Here is a 17,994-nt window from a genome sequence, read left to right on the forward strand (position 1 = left end):
ATTATAAATTCAACTCCTTTGAATTTTATCACCTCCAAAATTTAATATTTAATAAACTCAACTTTTGAGTTTAATAAATTAAATTATCAAATTTTATAAATTCAACCCTTTGAATTTATTCTCTCCATATTTCATAAATTCAACTTCTTGAATTTACTATCTCATAAATTCAACTCCTTGAATTTATTTTCTCAAAATTTAATTATCATAAATTCAACTCCTTGGATTTACTATATCATAATATAAATTAAACTCCTTGAATTTATTCTCTCAACGGGAACAAACGATCTAGTGATTGTGTGAACCTCAATGGTTCAGGGATACAGCTAGCCGTGAGTTCACAACTCTTTGTGATTCATAATAACATTTATTCTTATTCGGGCTTACCCTAGTTAGCCCCATTCTTTTCATCAACACCTTGATCAAGAATGTCAGAACTCATTTCTGATTGCACCCATAGGATCATTGTAAGAGTGTCTAGTAGCATCGCCCCATGATCCCCTAGGTATCACTGATAGTGCCTGCAAGAACCAGTCGATTATGATTAACGTACAGTATGGTTCATTCATCTCATATATCCCGATCGACTCTACATCCATTGGTTCATCGAGGGTTGCATATTAATTCGATAACCATGTGATAACTATAATAGTGGCATCACGTGTACTATTGGAGAACTCTTTCTCTAACGTACATCTCATACTCTGTCCAGAGATTCCATGCACTATTGTTACATCAGATCACATAAGATATCCACACTCGTAGGTGAGCGGTGAATCCCCGACTACAATGCACTGGCTCCTATATGTGTCGCAACTATACCCAACCTCGCCACCTGATGACTCTCCTGGAGCCGGTAAATGAGTCAAAGCACAGCCCTAGCATATAAAGCCTCAGTGTTACTAATGGTGTACAATCATAACCACGGACTTATCCTCTCGATGAATGATAACCACTTGGAAAGTCCGAGGGAGGGTTGTTCGTTATAATCATCATATGACTACCCATCTGCATGTTTGGACATCTCTATGCCCTTACCAAGAAACGCAGTACTTAACATCACAGATGCTAGTCTCAAGCTCAAGCGACCTTTATCCCTGTTTTAGGCGGCTGAATCGACTAGGAACGAATTTAGAATATGCAGTGTATACAAATGAGTTTCAACATCGAATTACGATTCATTTGTATTAAAGCATAATCAAGGACTTTATATATGCTGCTTTCATGGGTATACAGATAAAGTATAACGAAACGATTAAAAATTAAATTATATTAAAATAAAGATTGTTTATTATACTTGAGTCAATAAATTCCTCAGCCAACAGTTGGGTTACAGGACATCTACTCTAACAAAATTATGGTACAAAGTGACCACTTTCCGTTCAGTTGCTGAAAGATAGAGAGTTGATTTTCTAAATGAGATTAAGTTCCACGAATATGCAAGCTAGAAAGATGTTTGGTATAGTAAATGTTGCCTTTTCGTACTAGAATAGATAGCAGCACACATGTAATAGGACTGGCGAAGAGATCAACCAACTACGGCTTGACTCGAAATTGATCAATGGACATAACTCCACCAAAATAAGAAACATAATTAAAGTAAAAACACTAATATACTTTATTTTATTTTCTTAAGTGATTTATATATAAAAAAATCACATAGACTATTTTCACANATATAACCACATAGATTACTTTACCACCAAAAACCAAAATCCTCAAACTCATTTTACAATTCGGTATACCCAACCTCCAACTAGGTAATTTTCGGTGGTCAATTTCAATTTTGGGCAACGAAAGACCGAAATTGGGAAAAAAATACAAGTTACTTCATTAAGATAGTGAAATGACTCATAACAGAACTAAAATTAGAAAAAAAAAATATCAGTTAAGAAACCAAAAATGTAAATTTCACAATTTTGTTTTGTACATTTTATCCCGATTTTCGTTGTAGTTCTCAATTTAAGCTAGATGCATCAACAATATCCGGCACTACACACTTTGGGGAAAATAAAATTACTTATAAACAATGTTTTTATTTTTTTTATGATAAAATTTGACTAATTAGATAACCAAAAATTTATACGGTATAACCGATAGAACCAATTTGTGTTTTTTTTTCCTCTCCCATCAAGTATTCTATTACACCGGAAATCAATAAAGGGAAACTAGTTAAAATATCAAAATAACTATAGGAAAATTTTCGTCCTTAAATGTTCTGTCTCCTTTCAATTTCGATCATATGTATTGTTAAAACTGATATTTACTCATATATCTTTCGATTTTTGACAATATTAGTATTTTTTTTTATCAATCACGTTAGCGTTATATTAACACCACATTGGCACAACATCAACTCTATGTTAGGAAAAGAGATAAAAAAAAATTACAAGTAAATACTCAAATATCATATTGAAACTGAAATTTGACAATATATAAAATCAAAATCGTAATAAAACAAACTTAGATGACCAATATAGTAATTTTTCCCATATAAAATGACCCAAGAATATATTTTCTTTAAAAAAATTTGTATCAACCCCTCTATTCCGAAAGAGGTTTCACGTGCATCGGTAAGTGATATATTAATTTGAAATAAATAAAACCTTATTATTGAAATAATAATAACAAAAAATTTAAAGCAGTTCCCGGCCGGCACCTTGGCATGTATTAATACGGACATTTTTCCTCATTACACAATGTATCGAGAATAGAAGATGTGTTTCAACCTCAAGTTCTTGCTGAAAAAGAAAAAGAAGAAGCTGAGAGAAAAGGCAAAGGAGAAGGAGAAGAATGTAACAGAGATGAAGAAAAAGAAAAAAGAACTTGAGAGAAAGGAAAAGGAGAAGAAGAAACAGAGGGAGGAAATTAGAAGGAAGGCAGAAAAGGAAAAAGAGAAATCTGAGGAACAGAAGAGGAAGAGAAAGGAAAAAGTAAAAAACAAGAAAATCAATTAAGATCCACTGATTTTCTTATGGTGATTCCTCTGCCAAAGTTGCATGTACTTTTTAAATCATATATTACTTCACTCGTATGATTTTAGGTTGTTTCTTGAAACAGATAGTGAGGAATGAATGAAATTTTAAAGCAGCTGCTGCAATTGATGCAGACTTCGAGTTGTATGTATAAACACCTTATATTAGATACAAAGAAGGCGAGCCTGACCTCCAGCAGGGCACAGGGTGATGGATGAGATCACTCGCCCGCCGAAAAACATTTAGTCGGTATAACATCATCCTGACCCAAAGTGCCACCATGAAAACAAGCGGACGTAAACGTGTGTGCGTGCACAGTACTCATATATGTACGCACGTATTCACGCAGGCACATTCGATTTTCCTCCTCATGGAAAAGGATAATTCTGTACTCCATTGTTCAGTTGACTTTTTGACAAGCTCATGTAGTTGCAATCACACTGATGAGCCCCTTTGGATTCAGCAGGAATGGACTACAATCTAATTATTTCTACTTGCAAACTAGAGTTTCCCAGTTTTTTATTCTTCCCTAATGTGAGCATAGGACACCCCAGTGATGAATATTCTCGTTCCATGCAAGGAAAAAATGATGTTTCTTACAGACTAATGAAGTTTCTTACAGACTGCTACACAAAATCTTGAATACATACAAGGACTGTCAGAAACTTCATCAAACAGACCTACAGATGGTAATGCAACTTCCTGCCAGCGTAAATAATTAAGGATAGTATCTACTACACCATCAAGAACAAACATTACAGCGACCCTTTACTGAAACATGCGGACTATTTAATGGAACAAAAAAAATTGCATACATGGTAGAAAAATTCCCATTCTGATCTACATTTCCGGAATCAGAAAAGTAAACTGAATCAACCGAGCACCTCTCTTAGTTCATCAATCAATTGATCTTTGATTGATGGATCCACCTGCATTGTGTATCATTTAAATTTCAACATCGTTATGAGAAAAAATCGGGTAAAAAGACATTAAAGCATGGACACCGAGTGAACAAACGACAACTCACCTTTTTCAGGAATGCAGCAAGACCTTGAGGTAGTGCGCTTATATCCACTGGGGAGTTTTCCATGTTCGACAACTGTATCAATATCTTTTGAACACGCAAGTCCTGTAGTTCTTTTTCATAGTTTCTTGAATCAGCCTTCCATGAAAAGAAAGCTTCATCGTCTATCCACGAACTTTCTTTCCCTCCTGAAACGTGTGATCTTAAGAACCAATTCTTAATCATGTCCATTGCTGATTTATAGTCAAGCTGTTGGCCACCAGCATCTCTCAGAGACTTGACCAATTCAAACTCGACAATTCTCCGGCGCAATCTTCTATAGAAGAAAGACCGAGATTTTTTCCATTCTACAACTTCTTTGATAACCCCTTTTGCAGCCATTCTAAGTGAAGTATCATGCAGCTCCGCAAATTTTGTGGCTATCTGAGTGTACAGTGGCAAAAGCTGTTTTTCACGTGCTTTTATTTGTTTATGTAAATCTTCAAGAGTTTCGTGTGTGGCAGTGGTTCTGGATTCTAGAAGTTTTGTCTTCAGAGCAATTAGCTCGGGGTCGATTCTACTCATGCATTCCAGCAATTCTCTATTCCGAAATTTGATCTCAATCAAACCTTCTGGCTCAAGGACATTTCCTCTGGCCGTTTGTTCTGCATACATTTCAACATGATCTGGATTGATTTTACCATCCACAACCACCCAAGCACCGCCACGGAGCTCTCCCATCATGGGTATGTATATGAAAACAGGTTGTTTGTATGTTCTAAGGTTCTCGACAATTGTCGATCCAGCTTGTAATATACCTTCAAATAGGTCCCTCTGCCCACCTGAAAATCCTCTCCAGTTTGCAAGAATGAAGAGAGGCAGCTCTTCTCTGTTAAAATCCATCAAGGCTTGCGCAGTCTTAGACGCAGAATCGGGAAACCAAACCTGCCCTGCTTGGGGGACAACTCTTTCATGTGAATCTAGCTGTCCAGGATCTGCAGGAATCACTTGCATCATAGTTTGAGTCTCAACAGCGACAATTCCCACAGGAATTCCTCCAAGTTTAGCACGGCCAGTAACAACAGTTCTTGCCCAGCCTTCCAGTGTCTCAATAAAGCTTTCCCTGTCAAACATGCCTCCAATCCACTTCCCGGAACCATTAATAACACCACAAATAGCTGCCCTGGGATCACAGGATGTCTCTGGTACGTATTCAACCGGCCTATCAGGAGGATCCAATGGAGTCAAAATTGGAAGTGGCCCACCAGCGTACGGAGGAACAAAGCTTAACCACTTTAAAATGGATGATATCCCCTCAAGATCATCTGAGACAGTGAGATGAACGACCCCATTAGTCGCCATTATTTTGGGTCCACCGAGTTGCATGTGGGAGCTGTACACCTCCCGACCTAGAAGCTTATTCAATGCAGAAAAACCAGTGAGAATAATGGGTTGATCGAGTCTTTGTATGCACCTCATACCAAGACGCGCAAGATAAGCACCAATCCCAACAGTTCTGCCTGCCACATAGGTCAGAGTAAATGTTTCCTTGTATGCCCTTGAATATGCACTGGCAATGGCACCACTACCAGTTAAGTTTTCGACCCCTAAACCATCTTCCTTACCTACAATAGTATCAATTACCCATCGGCTTTCGCCACTTGAGAGCTTAAACTCATGTGCCATGACAGAAGATTCAGTGCGAGCATAATCCTCAGGAGTAAGGTAAATATATTGGAAACCACGCTCAGGACATGTTTCATCGGACCAACCAACTTTGAAGCAAGATTTAACTTCCTCTGCTACACCAATACGGGCCCCTGAATTTGCTGCCAGATAAATTAGAGGTACTTTCTGAGTGCAAGCTACATCAGTTACAGCCTGAAAAAATGCATCTTCTCTGGGGCCAAATGAACCATTTTTGAAGGTTACATCATTTGATACGACGAAAATTGTTCTTCCATAAGGAAATTCAGGTGTAGACATGTCCATACGCCAGGCTACCATGCCAACATCATTCAGTCCCGGTTGTTGCTCAACAGAAACTAGAGGAGTACCCCAGGCACCTTTCCGATCAGTAAAAATAAACTCTGTAACACGGAGGATGTCTTTATCTTTAGGCTTGCTAACACCAGGATGTTGGGTCCAAGATTTGTTCAAACATGCCTCAAATGCCTGTCCATAGTTACTCTTCTCAAAACAAAATACGTTGAATCATTCTCGGGAAAAAAAATAAATGATTAATGTTTACCAGTGGAAAATCATAGCAATATGTCGTGTTGCTTTTCCTAGCTAAAAGTCGTTTCTGGTCAATAGTGCCTAAAGGTTTATACTGTGCATTAACAGGGCACCCATGCAAAGGGCCCTGCCCAGATGTTGACATATACACTACTCTTCCTTTGCTGGAATCTTCAACTTCTCTGTATATCTGAAAGATGGAATGAGAAGATTACATCATTAACAGAAGTTTACCAAGTTCAAAACTAATCGTCCAATTTGGTCCTTGAATGAACTAGCAGTTAATGACCACAAAAAGAACCAGAGGTATCATTTTACACTATAAAACAGTCTCTAAGAAGTTGTGATTGATTTTTTCGATCTGGAATCAAATTGTAGAAATCGTTCAGAATCCAAGAACCCACAAAATCAAAATTGATTTTTTTTATTTATAAAGTTTCAGGACAAATCGTCTCTCCAAATAACCAGTAAATCCTGATTCTGTATAATACAGTCACATTGTGCAAGTCAGAACACTACTTACATGCACAATACAAGTGTGACCTGTGACATTTGTGACCACAACTCTCCAAGCACCATTAGCTCCTCCTTCAGATGCTATCCAAAGCTTAACCTCCCACACACAAACACCTAATCGATGCATTTTCACACCAATTGATGCATTTATTTCATGTGCCAGATCCTCTAAGATTTTCTCCACTGCAGCTTCTTCGTGTCCATCAGGTATGTGGATCTTTCTGAAAATGATTTTGTAAAAAAAGTCAACCTTAGAGTTGATATGTAAATAAACCCTTGCACACTAAGAACAGCCGAATAAATAGTTCAGATGATTTTACATGTGGAATGGCAAAAGATCGTCTATCTGTTGATCTCGCAAGATATAGAGATACATGTGAGCATGGTCAGCCCTGATGGCAGAATTATGAGAATTAAGTTCAAGCTCTTCGATTGCAGACATTAAGGACCTCAAAATGCTCCTTGAAGTAAAGGACATGGTCCAAAGAGATTGACTGGCTTTTTGATCCAGTCCCTGATGAACAGGCAGCAGACCCTCATCTGATAGGGGTTGCCTGACAAGTGTTCTGAGAAACATCCTCTGAATAGACAAGGGCCTCTCTGGAACAGTATAAAGGTGCCATTGTCTATCCCTGGAAGGAGTATACCGTATATTATCATAACCTGTCAGTTTGTCCTGTCAACAGACATTTTGGATTTAAGCTTATATAATTCCAAAATAATTATAAAAAACTATCAGTCACGACAAACAAGTAATAGCATACCAACTCAAGGTATATGGATAGGGGAGGTTCCAGATGGCGCAACAGTGGTTCTTCCTCGTAGTAGTGTTTTTCTACTGACAAATGAAAGGAGTGCCTCATAGGACCCCTGCCTTCATCTCTCTGAATGATACAACTAATTACACTCACTCCTGCATTTCTCAGGCTGGAGCTTACTTCTTTCTCCTTCAATGTTTTGGCTAACTTGTTGATTCTCTCTTGAGCCTGATCCTCATCACCACTGCAGATAGTAAAAGCCGGACAAGGGCCCAGAAGGGAAAAAATGAGAAGAAACGTAAAGGGAATGCACGGTAATCACATCATAATTTATTGTGAAGTCAAAAATCCAAGGTATGAAGGTATGTTATTATCATGTTTTGCATGCAGCTAAAAGAACAAAGCAATCTTCGAGAAGAGTCAAAATGTACTGGGTATAACTTCCATCCCAAGATTTGAGATTTATCTGTTCCCAAAGGAAGATTTCTTCAGTTTTGACACACGTGAAGTCAATATAGAGGAATGATATAAAAGATGCTGAAAGGTCCAGAGCAAGTGGAAATCGATCCTGGTGCTGGTGACCAAGAGAGAATAAACGGCAGATATTCCGAGGCTTCTCAAATAAGGGAGTTAAATGCCGCAGATACTTTGTTTCTGATCAACTTTTTAAAATATGACAGAAGTAAGCAAATACGATGGAGGGGAAGGTCGTGTCAAAAAGCATCCCGGGATACAAAAGCCAAGAATCGAGATTGATTAATATCTGTAAGCTCTTGCTATGCAAGGATTCTCTGGGTTAGCTCAGGGGAAAAGGTTTAATCTAAATGGTGATTGAGACAAATAAGTTCAGTGAACAAGTAAGATACCTATCCTGAAGTAAACTCATTTGGTTGTTAATGCCCGCCAATGCAATATGCATCATATTACCAGAAGTAGCTGGATGAATAGATCCATTAGGAACAACAGCTCGCAAGTTAAGTGTTGCTTCCCTTAATGTAGCACTAATGACTGTAGGCAAGAATTGAAGAGATTTAATAACAACCATTGCTCCCCACTTCCTTTCGCTGTGCTTTTGAAGTGATGCTTCATCTTCCAACCCATTCTTTCTATCGACATGCTCATCCAAGAACTCCCACGAAGCTATAAGTCCAGATCTGTGCCACTGCATCCTGACGCTCCCTTTTACAAGGTATGGCTGATAATGGATGTTAAAAATTAGGTACGAATGATAGGTTGGCTAGAATTTATTTTTCAAAACCTTGACGAAATAATACCTGGTATAATCTCCGCACATAAGTCTCAACGACCCGTCTCTGAAGTGTGTGGTCACTATGATCGAAAAGACCAACAAGTGCATCTTCAACTGCCAATGGAGCATTCACAAGAGCTTCCATGCGTTCATCTATGGCACTTTTTCTTTTAGGAGTATCCATATTTTCACCCTCTTCAGTAAACATTTCTAATTCTGAGAGACTTCTAGCTATACTGGAACGAAGCTCACTCAGTTTTGTCTGCTCCAGCAACTGGCTGGCCTTTAATGCTAACTGTGTGTGAATACAGCGGTTTTGCGTCAAAAACTTGAAGTGGGAAAACATCAAGAAAATAATAACACCAAAAACAGCACTTGAGCCAGAAGAACACTAAAAAAGCAACCTCCGAGTAGTTCGTGTGGTTGAGGGCAGAAAATCGGATTAGTTGATCGCGATATGCAGCAGGATTAGGATACACGAGTTGTTCCAGGAGGCGTAGTATCAGCTTGTTCTTACTCCTGATGCCCTTAAATATTCCAACAAACCCACACAAAATGAGTTCATTGTTGCAACCTTGACCGTGGTGAGAGCAAACCAGGTGGCAATAAATGTGGCTATACCTGATGTGAAAGTACAATGTCCACAATCTTCAGGAGATCTTTCTTATATTGAAGCCTTAATCGTTCAATTACATCGGCCTGGAAAAAAAATATATATATATATATATATAGCATTTCAACTGTATATGGTAAATAAAGTAAAATTAGACAAACTTCTTCTTCAAGAAGTTTTAGATAAGCCATTCTTTACAATTGTCGAACCACGAGATGAACTAGCAAGCAGGAATACTAAGAGAATGAAACTCTCACTAGTCAGAGGGAATACTAGGAGACCATACACCATAAAGATCATTAGTTTACTTTAAAGCCAACAGAGAAATGAAAACAAAGTAATACAATTATCTAAATTGATTTAAAATGGCAAGAACATAAACACCTTTCCTGTAATGAAAACAACATTTGGTTGGTTCAAATTTCAAAGCAGAATTTCATTCTTATCTTTTTATGGGGAGATGGTTAGGGAAGATGTGACTTAAAAATAAAACTGGCAAAAAATGTATGAAACGTTACCTGTATATTATCACTAAATAATTCTTCAACGGATAAATAATCTTCAAAAAGTCCTTGAACTATAACACGGGCATGGCTTTCTCTTCCACCCTCATAAGATTTTACAAGGCTCATTAGAGGCTCCACTACTCGCTCTTGGGTTGCTTTTTCTTTATCAGGATAGGAGTTCAAATGGGCCTGAGTCAGTAAAAAAAGGAACAAATAAGCTAGAAAATGAAATCCCTGTGTTAATAAAAAAAAAAAGGGTATAGGCACGTGTTTAACAAAGATAAATAACTAACCTCAAGAACACCACGTAAATTTTTTGCCGGGAAGTCAACATTTTGCATATTTGGGATTCCTTCATACTCCTTATATTTTGTTTCCAACTGAATTTTGAAACAATAAAGCCAGATATATATTAGACGTGTGAAAAAAGAGAGAACAAAACTTTTTGAAGAGGAATAAATTAGTATCTACATTTGTTCAACCTCATATTTAAGATTCTTGGGCAATCTGTTAGCCAGCACAGCAAAGCACTCTTGCCACTGAAGGAAAGGGAGCTCGGGATTGTCCAAGCAACTGAGTAAGTTTTGAACAACCTGAAAAACAGATTATATCTATAAATAAGATAAGAGGTAGTTTTGACAAATACAATTAGATTCAAGCACTCATATCTGCAAGGCTAAACTTCGCGAAAACAACACATGCGTTCATGGGTCATTAAATATATTACTTAGATAATCAATAGACAAGAAAATCTACTTCGTCAATCTTATGCTCGTATCCGGCAAGAATCATGCAAGCTGAATTCAAACTTGCAGCACACCGTTGATGAACTTTTCCAGATATGGCAGTTGGAGGTCCCAGAATGGGAAAACTACCATGAAATGGTTCTGCTTTCCTTACAGCTGAAGGGTCATCCAAGTCAAGTCTTGCTATAAGTTCACCAGCCTACAAAATTGTTCATCGGTTTCTGAGTAAAACAACAAAGCAACAAAGCAAGATCTTCGAGCTATACACGCTTACCTGCATGGCTTGACCTTCAGACATTTTAAAATGCATATTTCCTGAGGCAGGTGAAAGAAGGGGCATACACATCTTCATGACCTCAACCTCAGCATAAGGTGTGTCAGCTTCAACATGGCTGCTATCTACAACCAGGTATCTAAGTAGTTTGCATGGTGTCTCTGCCACCAATTTGGATGGATCATGGTCATTCTGTATAACGGAAAGAACGAGATAAGACAATAATTGATTCATATATCCATGAGTAACAAGTGGCACCTGAAGCAAACAAGTCCTTCCATCAATAAGAAGACGTGTTCCAGCTGCTTCTTCCTCTGCATATATGACATGGCTGTTCCCATTCAGCTGCAACATTCACATTAACAAATCTTCACTGTTATTTGTGCTATATGTATTAAGTATTAGATGGTATATAAATTTGTCGCCAATCAGAACAAATAGCATAATAATATTAAGTAACATCATGCCTGCATCAGTAGACCTCCATCAGGAAGAGTATGTATTTCTGCTTCAACTTCTGACTCATTCATCCTCAACCTGTAGCTTCCAGGACCTCCCCTTGCCATATTAATCTGCATGGGTCAAAGAAACAGAAAGTCATTGAAAATAACATAGGATCCCTTTATTTAGGAGGCCAAAACATAGGTGGGAAAAATATGTGGTTGTGTAACAATTGTGTTTTCAATAGTTAATTTAAAATGTGAGATACTGATTTGGTTTAAAGTTAAGTAGGACTATGGTCTTCCATATCTATTTTTTTATACAAAAATAATCATTTTGAGAACTAGTATATCCAAATATAAGGCAAAAATGCTTGCCGTCGAGTGGTTTTATATATTTAAACTTACTGTGTATTTGCTGCCTTCAATATTCAAGGAAACTTGAGAATTGACCAATGATATATGCTGCAAGTGGAAGAGAACCAGTCCATAAAGAAGTAAAGAAAACAAGAAAGAACTCAAAAACTATGACAAGACCAATTACCTTGGGAGGAATCTGTCCTTTTTCAAGATAACCAACATACTCTGAAACCATGGCTGCACTACTAGCAGATGCTTTCTGAGTTGATATATCAGAAACAATATATTAATTTTCATTAATAAAATACTATCCTAAAGTGTTTGTATCTGTTAACACAATCACATACTCACATAAAGAGCACCACCGACGACTGAGAGATACCAAGGGGGTCTTTCTGCTCTGACCCTCATTGCTATTCTGCTATCAAGCCATCCTGTATGTATTTTATTTTCCTTGTAATCTAATGCCTGGAAATATGATCTTAAATATTAACTTTTATTTATACAAAAGTAGATTGACATCAGTTATATGAAGATTCTCACATGTAAGAGATCAATAGTATAATCAACATTTGTGCGGATTTCTCCTCTAATCTGAATTTCTTTAAGCCCAAGAACCATATTAGCGATGGCCAATGCTCTCGATTCCCCAAAGGCAAAAACATGCCCTGCGTTAAGAAATGAAATGATCCATTGTATATTAATATTAAATAAAAGATGCCAGGCAGGCTTAAAAAATCATGTGTGACAAGTAGGGGTGCAAGGTGAGTTCCAATGATCCATTGTATATTGACTCAGTTTGAGCTCCAAGATTCTTGTTCAGGAGCTTGTGATACCATTCACAAACCTAAAACTATTTTTTAAAAAAATTTATATTTAATTAATATATAATAAAATCAATATGTTTTATTATATCTATAAATTATGTTGTTGTTATTATTATTATTAATTATTATACATAAATGAACTAAGCTTATGCACATATATATGAATAGATTTTACAAATAGATATTAAGTTCGCAAGCAATCTCATGAACCGAGCTAAAGATGCTTGAATTCGAGCCGGAGCCCCTTTATTTTGAGCTCGATGATCTCTAGCTCAATTTTAGTAGTTGAGCTCGATCATTTACGCCCCTAATCATATGAACCACATTAGAACTATCATAAGCAAGCCTCAACAAAAGTCATTCATAGACATGCAGAGAAAAATAACGATTAGGGACGTTTGAAAACTATCAAATAATACCCCGCCTGGTTATCGAGTGATTTGCCACCAGAGCATATTCATTTGATTTCGCTATGCAATTCAAAATCCAATATTCACTGACCTATATCTTTCCATCAGAAACTATAATTTTATTAAGACAAGAAAAGCCAAATGCAGAACCTATGCTCACAAAATGAAGAGAATTTCGACTAAATCAAGATCACATGTCAAAGGAACATTCAGAAGTTTTATGCAGGCTCATTCCTTGGGAATGTATTTTGAGCATATTTTTACCCCGTAACTTTAACCTCAGAGTTCCTAATCAGTCATTAAAAGGACTTGAGTGCCATCAATAATACCAAGTTCAAACGGGAAGCATATTCTAAATCAAAGCACCATACAGCAGCAGCTCTTTAGTCATATAAAGTGTCGGACAAAAGCAACATGATATTTTGCATTTCCTCCTGCAATTTACTTACCAAATTGTGAATCTGAAAATTCATGAATACCTCCCCCAGACTGCGGAAAGTTAAGATACTAGTCAGAAGCAGCTTTAAATTTAAAATCTCCTAATGATAAGGTTTATAGACATGTACCTTGACAGAAAAATATGCCCATACATTTGGTTTGCTTTTGAAACTCAACTCCTGCTTATAGTCGCCAGAATGATGCAGTGATAATCATGAAAATATGTATATAGATCAGAAATTAAACCGCTCAATCAGACAAACTCTGACCTGTACTCTTCCACTTGTTGGCTTAAAGCCATCATCAGGATCCTCGCTTGTTACACGAACGGCCACACAATGACCTCTAGGCCTTATAGACTCTGCCTTGTCAAAGTCAAATGGAGTAGCAAAAGTGGATGTTGTCTTCCAAGCATCATAACCTCCACCATGTTCCATACCATAAAATCGCCGTATCTCTAATTTATTAACCACAATGAAAAGCTATCGCCAATGCATGAACAATAGAAGAAAAGTTTTGTAAGTGCGAAATCTGAAATAAAAAACCTGGAATTTGCCAGAGAGGGACACCCATTCCAACTGCAACTTGCGCCGCAGGTAGATTTATTTCAGCTATCCACTCAGTGACAGGGTGCTCCACCTAAATTACGACAAGAAGATAAATCCTACTACAAATAGTTCAGCGACAGGCAATACACAGTCATCTTCACATTACCCATACGGTAGAGAATTAGTTCCAACAGTGCTCCACCTAAATTACGACAAGAAGATAAATCCTACTACAAATAGTTCAGTGACAGGCAATACACGGTCATCTTCACATTATCCACACGGTAGAGAATTAGTTCCAATAATCTTATCGACCCAATCTTCCTACTTGTTGCAAAAGAACTTCATGTTTGCACATTTATTTAGAACTAAAAGTGAGGTGTCTCAAAAAAAATGACGTAGTGTGAGTTGAATCTATGTTCATTTAACATTATCAACAACTTAAAGTGAGTTGTCTTAAAAAAAATGAGGTAGTGTGAGTTGAATCTATGTTCATTTAACATTATCAACAAATAACATGAGAGTCGTATCTTGGATTAAAATGTTAACAAACCTGTAACCGCGGGTTTAACTCCAAAAAATAATATTCGCCAGTCTCCATACTGTACAAATACTCCACAGTAGCGGCTCCAACATAGTTAACACTTTTGGCCAACCTTCTAGCTGCTTGCTCAAGTTTCCTTACTGTTTCCAAGGGCGCAACAGTTATTGGGCCCTCTTCAATGATCTAAAATAGCATTGTGTTTGAAATAATACATAATACAGTTGTTCTATGAAAGAAATGAATTTCTTTTAACAGAGGAACGCATATAGGCTTATTATTGTAATATTCAAAATAATATATGGAGACCAGAAAATAGAAAAATGTCTCTCACTTCATATTATAATCAGAATTATTATAGAAACTAACCTTTTGGTGTCTCCTTTGAACGCTGCAATCACGGCTATGCAAAGCTGCAACATTTCCATATTGATCACAAAGTAGCTGGACTTCTAGATGCCGGCTCTGAGAAACAAAACCACATTGATGTTAAAATAAAATTTCATTGATGCACTACTTAGACTTTAGAGTGGAAGAAAAGAATGTTCTAACCTGAGATGCAACTTTCATTATGAATATGGGGGACCCAGGAACTTCACCTTGAACTTGCTTGAATAAAGCTCGGACTTCATCATCATTATGGACCTATAAGTAGATATGATGATCAATGCAAACTGTCGACCTTCGGAAACTATGATACAAAGAGAACCAAACTTGGAACTCAAAAAAATCGAGTTCACAATTCTTGCTCCTAGTCAAAGGATACAGTTCGCTTGGCAATCAACTTAAATATGGCAACAATCATACCTTTCTAATGCCTTTACCACCACCACCCCAAGATGCTTTGATCATTGCAGGGTAACCCACTATATGGCAGCTAGATATGGCTTCTTCTGTCGTATGCACACACGCTTCCCTGTATGCTGTATCTGGGATTGAGACCAAACAACTATCGGGAGGAATTTTCACCTAAAACAATGGCACATACATGAAAATGAGATGACGAAGAGAGAGCAAACAGGCGAGGCTTCAGAAACAGACACATACATGAGAGCCACTCCAAGGCAGAGTTGGCACTTCTGCAGCTTGTGCAATCAATGATGATCCAATTTTATCTCCCAATGCATTCATCGATGTAGATGGTGGCCCCAGAAATATGATGCCTTTTGCACCCAAAGCATCAGGAAGCTCTGGATTTTCAGATGCATGACCCCAACCAGGCCACACAGCATCAACATGTGTTATCTCGGCCATCTAGAATGAAAGATACACATATTAGTTTAAAATTTTGTTCTAAATTAATTATTCAAATAATTTGTTCTCAGTTCATTTTGTGACTATCATATCTGACAGTCATATGTTCTACCCATCTCTTGCGCATGCAAGAATGAGGGTAGTTATGCAGAAAGCATGTAGATGCAAAAATTTTGCAGCTATAAATTCTTAGAGAGGAGAATGGAGATAAAGATAATGCCAAATTTATTATTCCAATTCCTAGGTTAGCGCCGAATTGCCTTAAAATCTACCTCGGGACAGTTTCAAACAACCCTAAATGGAAACATCCATTGATGCAATTATAGAAAATAGAGTACAAAAGAAAAAAAAATTAAGTAGACAGACAAAATTACGTCCACAAACCTCAACAATGAGTTGCACATTAGCATAGTTATTGTTGTTAGTGCCTCCAGGCACTTCAACAAATTGATCGGCTATCCTAATATGCTCTGCATTTATTCTCATATCCTCCGGAGTAGCCATAGCCACCAACAAAATTGCCTTCTCTGTGCCAAATGTTTCATAAGCCCATGTTCTAGTGCTACGTATAAACTTGACAGCTGCCATTCCATTGTTAGCAATCAAGATACTATGAATTGGTCTCTTCCCTCCAAGGGCATGACAAAACTCATCCACTTCAAGTACCGAGCTTGCTGACCTTGACAGAGCAGGACCATTTACATATTCATTAGCATGCCTACCACCGACTGCCACTTGCCTTCTTTGTGCTTCTGACATATTGAAGTGGCTGAAGAAAACAACATTCATTATGAACACAATAATATCGGTTTTTTATATATGTTTTGTCCGATCCCATGTAAAACTGAAGTATCTGATAATTAAGACCAATGATTCTAGTACTAACTTTTGGCCCTTTAGGACAGCTCTATAACAAAAACATAAGGTTTGGCAAATAAAATCACCTAGATCAAAAATAACAATACGATATTTTCAGAAACCGACATTAGGAGACAAAACAAAATCTTGCAGATTATTTGAGAGCAACCATTCGTGAAGCAATATTTGCCTAGAAAAATGAATTAATCAATTCGTAGTCTATCATCTGAAATACCAGTTAAAAAGAGTTACTATACAACAGTAAACGCATTCAATCTAAAAACACCGAACAGCTGAATAAAGAATTAGAGACTCCCATACAACGAAGATCACTCCCAAGAAAAACCATAGCAAGAACTGGTTGCAGGAAAAATGAAAATCAATCATAATAAACAGAAAACGCGTAAAACAACGAATTCAATCATGTAAAGTTGAAAACTTTAAAATCCTGCCAAAACATTCAGGCCATATAGAACAAAATCCCACCAAAACCCATTATCCAAAATCAAGAAAATGGAAACATTTTCAATTCCCTTGAGAAACAGAGCAGGAAGAATGGCGACTCACCTCCAATCAAATAAAGCCCCAGCAAAAGGAAAAAGGCTGTAAGAAGAGAAATTCTCAACCAGGTTAGCTCTTACTCTCGAGTATCACCAGATTCAAGCAAAGAATAGTAACCGAGGAACTCGAGATGACAGGTAAATAGCTGTTAAGTACACCAAATTCTTGGGAGGAGGAGGAGAAGTAAGTGAAAGGATCACTGTACGTATTTAGTATTATTGGTTGGGAGTTTGGTTTGGATTGGTTGGGCTCTAAAATATGAGCTGCCGCTTTTAATGATACAAACACGTGGTACCTGCCTGGCTCTTCTCTCACACTTCGCTCACCCTCCATCTAACCTACCACACAGACTCTTGGATATCTGATTTATTTTATTATTATTAATTATTATAGAATTTTCACATTTGTTTGTCAATAAAAATAAAAAATTTGGTTGAATTTCCGTTTATCTAATCCCTTTGACTTTAGTATTACACAAGAATTCTTGTGAAACGGTATCACGGATCAATTTCATGGGTCGAATCTTTTATTTGAGTCATCCATGAAAAAAATAATACTTTTTATGTTAAGAGTATTACTTTTTATTGTGAATATCGGTAGAATTGACCCGTCTCACAGATAAAAATTCGTGAGACCGTTTCACAAAAAACTTACTCTAAGCATTAACATTTCACATACTTGCACAATCTTGTATTATATTTTAACTATTGTACTTCTCGTTGTATCATTTTATTTATTATTTGTCTTTTTCTCTTAGTTAATATAAACATTTTCTCATTATATTCAATCTAATTAGTGTAATTTATTGGTCATAAATGATTCTCACCCTTTATTATTTTCATTTTTGGTGATTTTGTTGACTTTTTTTTTTTTTTTTTA

The 17,994-nt window shown here is 37.0% G+C and overlaps 1 protein-coding gene across 1 annotated transcript; it reads right to left on the reverse strand.

The window, feature by feature from the left end:
• Window positions 1–3,529: 3,529 nt before the first annotated feature.
• Window positions 3,530–17,447, reverse strand: LOC140961240 (acetyl-CoA carboxylase 1-like). Its single transcript, XM_073419632.1, has 32 exons — window positions 17,122–17,447; window positions 16,081–16,465; window positions 15,490–15,696; window positions 15,250–15,411; window positions 14,995–15,087; window positions 14,812–14,907; window positions 14,455–14,628; window positions 13,899–13,992; window positions 13,623–13,810; window positions 13,482–13,532; window positions 13,365–13,404; window positions 12,222–12,346; window positions 12,030–12,146; window positions 11,863–11,937; window positions 11,727–11,783; window positions 11,346–11,450; window positions 11,137–11,223; window positions 10,879–11,070; window positions 10,615–10,803; window positions 10,341–10,451; window positions 10,152–10,238; window positions 9,871–10,047; window positions 9,361–9,438; window positions 9,144–9,266; window positions 8,765–9,034; window positions 8,357–8,685; window positions 7,497–7,734; window positions 7,053–7,408; window positions 6,740–6,953; window positions 6,230–6,406; window positions 4,003–6,153; window positions 3,530–3,904 (listed from the first exon to the last, which is right to left on the reverse strand). Exons 2-32 carry the CDS (start codon window positions 16,453–16,455, stop codon window positions 3,848–3,850), a joined length of 6,795 nt encoding a protein of 2,264 aa, XP_073275733.1. The 5' UTR covers window positions 16,456–16,465; window positions 17,122–17,447; the 3' UTR covers window positions 3,530–3,847.
• Window positions 17,448–17,994: the final 547 nt, after the last annotated feature.

Source organism: Primulina huaijiensis, chromosome 16, assembly GCF_012295235.1.
Source record: "Primulina huaijiensis isolate GDHJ02 chromosome 16, ASM1229523v2, whole genome shotgun sequence".
Taxonomy (NCBI): domain Eukaryota; kingdom Viridiplantae; phylum Streptophyta; class Magnoliopsida; order Lamiales; family Gesneriaceae; genus Primulina; species Primulina huaijiensis.

Bases quoted from the DNA above. Each gene is read 5' to 3' on its own strand.
- LOC140961240 (XM_073419632.1), bottom strand. From the start codon at position 16,455: ATGTCAGAAGCACAAAGAAGGCAAGTGGCAGTCGGTGGTAGGCATGCT. The intron at 10,239-10,340 runs GTTGAACAAATG...TTCAAAATTCAG, and splicing joins CCAAGAATCTTAAATATGAG to TTGGAAACAAAATATAAGGA. The intron at 6,407-6,739 runs GTAAGTAGTGTT...TCCATCTTTCAG, and splicing joins GTCACACTTGTATTGTGCAT to ATATACAGAGAAGTTGAAGA.